At 39.4% G+C, this 6652-nt stretch overlaps 1 protein-coding gene across 1 annotated transcript; it reads left to right on the forward strand.

Moving 5' to 3' along the window:
* Nucleotides 1-3697: 3697 nt before the first annotated feature.
* On the forward strand, nucleotides 3698-5651 carry LOC125454358 (fibrinogen-like protein 1-like protein). Its single transcript, XM_048535042.2, has 3 exons — nucleotides 3698-3775; nucleotides 3854-4037; nucleotides 4880-5651. Exons 2-3 carry the CDS (start codon nucleotides 3863-3865, stop codon nucleotides 5509-5511), a joined length of 807 nt encoding a protein of 268 aa, XP_048390999.2. The 5' UTR covers nucleotides 3698-3775; nucleotides 3854-3862; the 3' UTR covers nucleotides 5512-5651.
* The last annotated feature ends 1001 nt before the right edge of the window (nucleotides 5652-6652 follow it).

A 6652-nucleotide genomic window follows, 5' to 3' on the forward strand; every position in this document is an offset into this window, starting at 1 on the left:
GTCTTGGAGGCTCTCCTACAACTGGTGACAATTGAAACAAACAAAACAAGTGCTTAGTGTGGTTGCATCAAACATGGCTGACAGGGACACTTCCCCATTCATACTGCTTGCCATAGGCTTAGAGGAAGGATTTAGACTTTGATAATCAAATCATCTGGACATATGATGAATTTACCAGAACGTCAGCTCGGAGTGAGGACATAACCAACTGGATCTGCTCTAAAGAACAGTGCTAAGCTATTACTGATAACAGTTGTTTGCTCTTACGTATCTTAAACTGAATTTGAATTCTCAGACTTTCTTGGCAAGATTTGAAATTTCAAATTCCGGATTACTAACTCAGGAATAAAACCATTATGCTGCCAAGGAATCTATTAATAGATAGTCCCGCCCAGATGATATGTCTTGTCATTTACTCTGCGATGGAACTCTATGTGCCATGGACAGGCAAATGACATTTTAGCTGGACCAGTCTTTGCTATGCTTGCTACAATCAACAAGCTCTGCTTTTGAAGTTTGTATAATTTATCTTTCTTTCCCATGTTTTTCTCTACCATCTTATTTAATCTTTCAAACAACACTTGAATTCTTTCCAATAAATTGAGCACATTCCACTTTTGCTTGATATTGTTTCATCCTGGAATTGAGTCTCTAAATTGTAGCATCATACAGCTCAGGTAGAAGCCATTTGGCCCATCATACCTCTACAGTATCCTATTAATCAAGCTCACCTGTTCTATCTCCATCACAATGTAATTTTATTTCAAGCATGTGAGGTGAGGTGATGGCCTGGTGGTGTTATCTCTAGAGTATTCATTCAGACACCTTGGTAATGTTTTGGGGACCCAAGCCTGAATCCTGCCACGGCAAATGGTAGAGTGATAATGGGAACTGCAGATGCTGGAGAATTCCAAGATAATAAAATGTGAGGCTGGATGAACACAGCAGGCCCAGCAGCATCTCAGGAGCACAAAAGCTGACGTTTCGGGCCTAGACCCTTCATCAGAGAGGGGGATGGGGGGAGGGAACTGGAATAAATAGGGAGAGAGGGGGAGGCGGACCGAAGATGGAGAGTAAAGAAGATAGGTGGGGAGGAGAGTATAGGTGGGGAGGTAGGGAGGGGATAGGTCAGTCCACGGCAAATGGTAGAATTTGGATTCAATAAATATTTGGAAATAAGAGCTTATTGATGACCATGGAACATTGTCAGTTATCATAAAAACTAGTCTGGTTCAATAGTGCCCTTCCGGAAAGGAAACTGCCATCCTTACCTGGTGTGGCCTACACATGATTCCAGACCCACAGCAATGTGGTTGACTTTTAACTGCCCCCAGGACAATTAGGGATGGTTGGTAAATGCTGGTCTGATCAGTGATATCCACATTACATGAATGAATTTAAAAAAATATGCAGTTAAGTTCTGAGCTCCGAAATAAATGTCGCTGATCTGGAACATTTGGTGATATTCAGCAGAGACGCGAGGATCTTGCCCATTGAATAGCATATCTTTCCCTGGATCGAGGATGTGGAGGACAAAAGTGTCCTGGGAGCCACTGGACAGCCAGAGACTGGCAACTGAGCATTGCAGGCAACATCTCAGCGTCGGTGAAGAGCCCAGATCAGAGGTGACTGTGGGCAGGGGTTGGTGGGCCTCAAGAGAGGCAGGCGGGGGTGCTGGGGTGGTGTAGTCTGCAGCAAGGCAGTGTTCTGGATGAGGTGAATGATAATCCCACTGTCAGAGGGACCAGTAGTTTTTGAGCTCCCCATGTGCCATCTCCTGCATGGGCTGAATACAAGCAACTGCAGGATGAAACCCTCAAGTCAGCATTCATCGCCTACTTAAGGGTTTCTATTACTAATGGAGCCTTCCGACCCCAGACGTAAGTGGGGCAGAGAAGGAGAGCAGCAGGGTTAACACCCTCATGCTTTATTAAATGTCCTTAACCCTGAATCTCACTTCAGAGATCCTGCTTGATCTAGTGAGTATTTCAAGCATTTCCTTACCTAATATTTGCCTTTTTAAAGTAATACCGTATGTCCCCTTTTATTATTACGTTCCCTGTCAATTTCTTCTAACTTACTCCTAATTTTGAACATCTGTATTAAATCTCCCTTTAACCTTTTGGTCTTAAAGAGAATGATCCAATTTTCTCAGTGTTTCTATGTGCCTGAACTCCCTCACCTCGAATCATCTTCCCACCCCCTCCAAGGCCATGACTACTTTACAAAACATGATGTCCAGAATTTGACACAAGCTGATGGATAATTAGAGATCTAGAAATGTTTAACATAATATCCACACTTCTACACACCGTGGCTACATTAATAAAGCCAAGAATCCCAAATGTTTCTTTCTCAGTCTTATCAGTTTGGCGTGCTCCTTTAAAGAACTCTGTAGGTCAACCTTTCAGTCCCTGCACCTCTTTTAAAAACTTTTAACATTTGATTTGCATCACTTTCTACTTCCTCGCATTGCATTTTATTTGTCATCCCTGCCCATTTCAGTTGCCTTTCTTCCAAGAGGCTGCTGTACCTGCTGTATCTGGTGTTTATTACATTTCTGAGTAATAATTGAAAATGTTAGTTCTTTGGAACATTATTGTATAATTTCCTCCAGTTGGAAAAGTAGCTATTGATCACCAAGCAATGTTTTTTACCCTGCAACATACACTTTACCGTCACCGCTTCTATCTCAGGAATTCAATTTTGGTAACACAGCTATTGTGTGGGACCCTTTGCAAGTCCATATACATGATATCAACTGTACCATCTTCACCAGCTCTGTTCATACCTCAAAGTGTCCAATCAAATTACAGAGATAATCTTCCTTAACAAGGGTGTGATGACCATTTTAAAAATCAATCTATATCTACATTTACATCAATTAATTTTGTGCTGGTCCCCTGCCCCTCAAAGCTGATGTTAATCTAACTGATCTGTACCTGCAGGATTTATCCCAGTTTGTTTTTTTTAAAATTAAATTTTCATGTTAATCTCCATATCTTCAATCATTGACAGACATTGAGATTTAAATGTCTTTACGTGGTTTTCACTTCATCTGTTCCAATTGCCCCTTCTTCCACTACTTATTTGCTGTTAGTTGCTATTACTTGTTATAATTTTCATTCTATCTGAGTCAAAGTCCTCTTCAGCCAACTATAATTAATCATTTTTTTGGTTGGGCATATGAACTTTTGATTGTCCCTCACCACAACTGCTATAAACCTAATGATACTCAATCACTGATGCCCAAAAGTTGTCTTGAGAAATATACCCTGCTTGCCCAGTTCCACCCTCTCCTTGCCCTTTACATTGCTCTTATCCCAGTCCAGATTAAGCTGTTACCCCTTATCATGTCACTTATGTTTTTAGATCTTTCTGAAATCTCTCAGCAAATTTGTTCTTCTATCTCCTTCTAATTATTTAGTGTACTATGGTATACACCCAACAGCACTGCAATACCTATTTGGATATGGCTGTTTGTCTTGAGATCTTAATTTGAAAAGCGCCTAATCACTATAACCTTGAATTTTTTTTTGAATTCAAGGAACTTGTTGTATTTTATACTACAGGTGGTGACCTAAATTATCAGTCACTATTTTCAAGCTGTTAAGGCGAGTTATTGATAACACAATATGCAGATGTTCAATATGCCTTGTGTAAATATTCAATGTGTTAATGATTTTACATCCAGTATGACACAGGTATAAAATGCAAGTAGTGTTGTGCACAGTGTTTCTTTTCCACCAATTACTTCACAAAGGCATTGCCTTCAGTAAGTTGTGACTTCTTTTAAGTAGGCATAAGGACTAAACATTGCATTGGCTAATCAAAAATACTGTATCTTTTTCAGGGTTGAAGCATGTTTTCCCACAGAACTTTGAGTTTTCTGCTCCTTGCGATCCTTGCAGTTGAGAAATGCTCTGCTTTCACTCCAGTCTACTCCAGACTCCTTAACACAATTGAAAACATAGATGCATTGAGTGAAGAGCAAAAATCAAAAATTTTGAATGCAAATCCAGATTCTACGGAAAAAGGTAAGTAATTATTATTGGTTTTGACTTTAATGCAAGCATTTTTCCATTTTAATTAATTATGTTATAAGTTAAGCTGCAGTCAAACTCAATTTTTATGATAAATTTGCAACCATTTCTAATTGTATATTGGAATAAGACTGAATGATATAAAGCAGAAGGTCAGATCCTGATGTCAAACCAACCAAACTTGGGCACTATATGGAGTGGGACCCAGTGCTGGCATTCAAAATGATCACAGTTTATTTTACTGAAGAGCAAATTTAATGATATTTAGTGGTTGTTGCTTGTCTTGTTAATGATACATGATAGCCAATTCAGCAGAGTAGTCTTGATACTAACGAAGAAGTATGCCACGAAACAGTATAGATGTTATAGCGCTGTTTCAGGAATAGAGCTGCATTATTTCTTTCCATGCGTTATAATGTCATAGAATAACACAAATGCATCATGACCTACCTAATGTTCTGGTTTGACCTTAAACTCAATGTTGATCTAAGAGGACAGTTCTTCAACATATTCATGATCGCCTTCTTTTAAAAGCAAGATTTTTCTTTTATTCAACAAAATCACAGAGTCTATTGAAGTAATATTTTGCAACTAATTGTTGTCACTGGGAAAAACTTATCTGGCAGTTTAAAATGTATTGTCATTAATGCAATAGCTTTTCAAAAATATAAAGCAAAACCTTTACCCAAAGCTTTGCATTTTAATGTGAAACATGCAGAGACATAAAACTGATGTGCCAGTGCAACATATGTATTTTTTTCACTCGTAATAGAATGACCATAATGTAACAATTAGTGAATACATATGACTTTCAATTGCCATCATTGATCTTTCAGTGAAAATGAAGCAAGACTGCATGGCATTGAACCGCAATGGAAATAAGTCCAGTGGTATCTATGTTATCCATCCCAAAGGATATAAACCATTGGTGGTCTACTGTTTCATGGATGCTCCAGGTAAAGGATGGGTCATGCTGCAACATGTCACGAAGAACAGTAATATTTCCTTTGCAACAAATTGGGATACTTACAAGCGCACTTTTGGCAATATGGAAGATGAACATTGGCTGGGAAATGAATACATCCACTGGATCACACAGCAAGCTCGTTATGAAGTGAAATTTCTCATTGACAGTGGTGTTGAAAAAGTTGCAATTGATTATGCCAGCTTCAATGTTGAGAATGAAAGTAATAACTACAAACTGAGACTGGGTGCCCCCATTGGGGTTTCCCAGACTGAGAAACATTTGGCCATCAATAAAAATGATAACATGATGTTTTCCACCTTTGATAAGGATAATGATAGAGATGGCACGCAAAATTGTGCAGCGGTAGATGGAGGGGGCTGGTGGTTCAATCACTGCACCTCGGTAATATTCAATAATCGGCAAATTCGCTGGCCGGGTATTTGTGACAACTGTGAATCTGCCACCATTTTAATCAGACGTACTTTTGAAAATTGCAAGTAATCTTATTATCAAGCAGGTAGCTTGTTGCTGAATAGTTAAACACATTTTGTGCTCATGATTTTCTGGCAACTGCAATGAAACTTGTTTTGCTTAATGCAGTTTAGTAGTATAGCAATAAATCTATCAAAATGATAATCACATCTAGCTTCTCGTTTGAATGACTGAAATAATTTAAACAAATAAAATCATTTTTGTGGTGTTTTCTTTTCAAAAAACTGCAGTGAATCACATTGATACATTTTTAGAATTTTTGAAAGTTATTCCAATGTGTATATGAAGAATATTGTATTTCTTGATTTAAAATCAAGGGGTGGCACGGTGGCTCAGTGGTTAGCACTGGCAGCCTCACAGCACCAGGGAGCCAGGTTCAATTCCCGTCTTGGGCAACTGTCAGCGTGGAGTTTGCACATTCTCCCCGTGTCTGCGTGGGTTTCCTCCAGGTGCTCCGGTTTCCTCCCACAGTCCAAAGATGTGCAGGTTAGGTGGATTGGCCATGCTAAATTGCCCGTAGTGTTGAGGGGTGTGTGGGTTATAGGGGGATGGGTCTGGGTGGGATGCTTCAAGGGGCGGTGTGGACTTGTTGGGCCGTAGGGCCTGTTTCCATACTGTAGGGAATCTAATCTAATCTAAAAAATTACGTTGGACATACAATACAGAACTGGACCATTCAGCGCAACAATTCCATGTCAGTGTTCATTTTTCATTGCAACCTCTTCTCAACTTTTCTAATCCAAATCCACCATCATAACCTGTGAGCCAGAGACTCAAGCAGCACATAAGAGAACCTTCGACCCATCTAGTTTTCACCAACCTATCCACACCAATCCCACTTTCCTGCAGTTGGCCCCTAGCCTTGAATGTAATGGCACATAATCCACAGAATTTCGATCTCATTTGCATTTACAGAAACTAAATACTGCAGATGGTGGATATTTATGAATGCTCAACAGAAAGGCTGGAAACTCTCAACAGGTGTACTAACATTTGTGAAACATGACTTTTCATCAGAATATGACCTGAAACATTACCTCCGCTTCTCTCTCAAAAGACCAATATTTTCTCTTTTTATCCCTCACATGTCTAGCTTTCTTTTAAAAGCATTTCTACTGTTTGCCTCAATCATTCCCTTTTGAACTTCATT

The sequence above is a fragment of the Stegostoma tigrinum genome, chromosome 7 (assembly GCF_030684315.1).
Source record: "Stegostoma tigrinum isolate sSteTig4 chromosome 7, sSteTig4.hap1, whole genome shotgun sequence".
In the NCBI taxonomy this organism is placed as follows: domain Eukaryota; kingdom Metazoa; phylum Chordata; class Chondrichthyes; order Orectolobiformes; family Stegostomatidae; genus Stegostoma; species Stegostoma tigrinum.

What these genes read in the sequence shown, in the direction of transcription:
- LOC125454358 (XM_048535042.2), top strand. Translation starts at nt 3,863, where the DNA reads ATGTTTTCCCACAGAACTTTGAGTTTTCTGCTCCTTGCGATCCTTGCA. An exon ending in TCCAGATTCTACGGAAAAAG is followed by an intron (nt 4,038 to 4,879) that starts GTAAGTAATTAT and finishes TTGATCTTTCAG; the next exon opens with TGAAAATGAAGCAAGACTGC.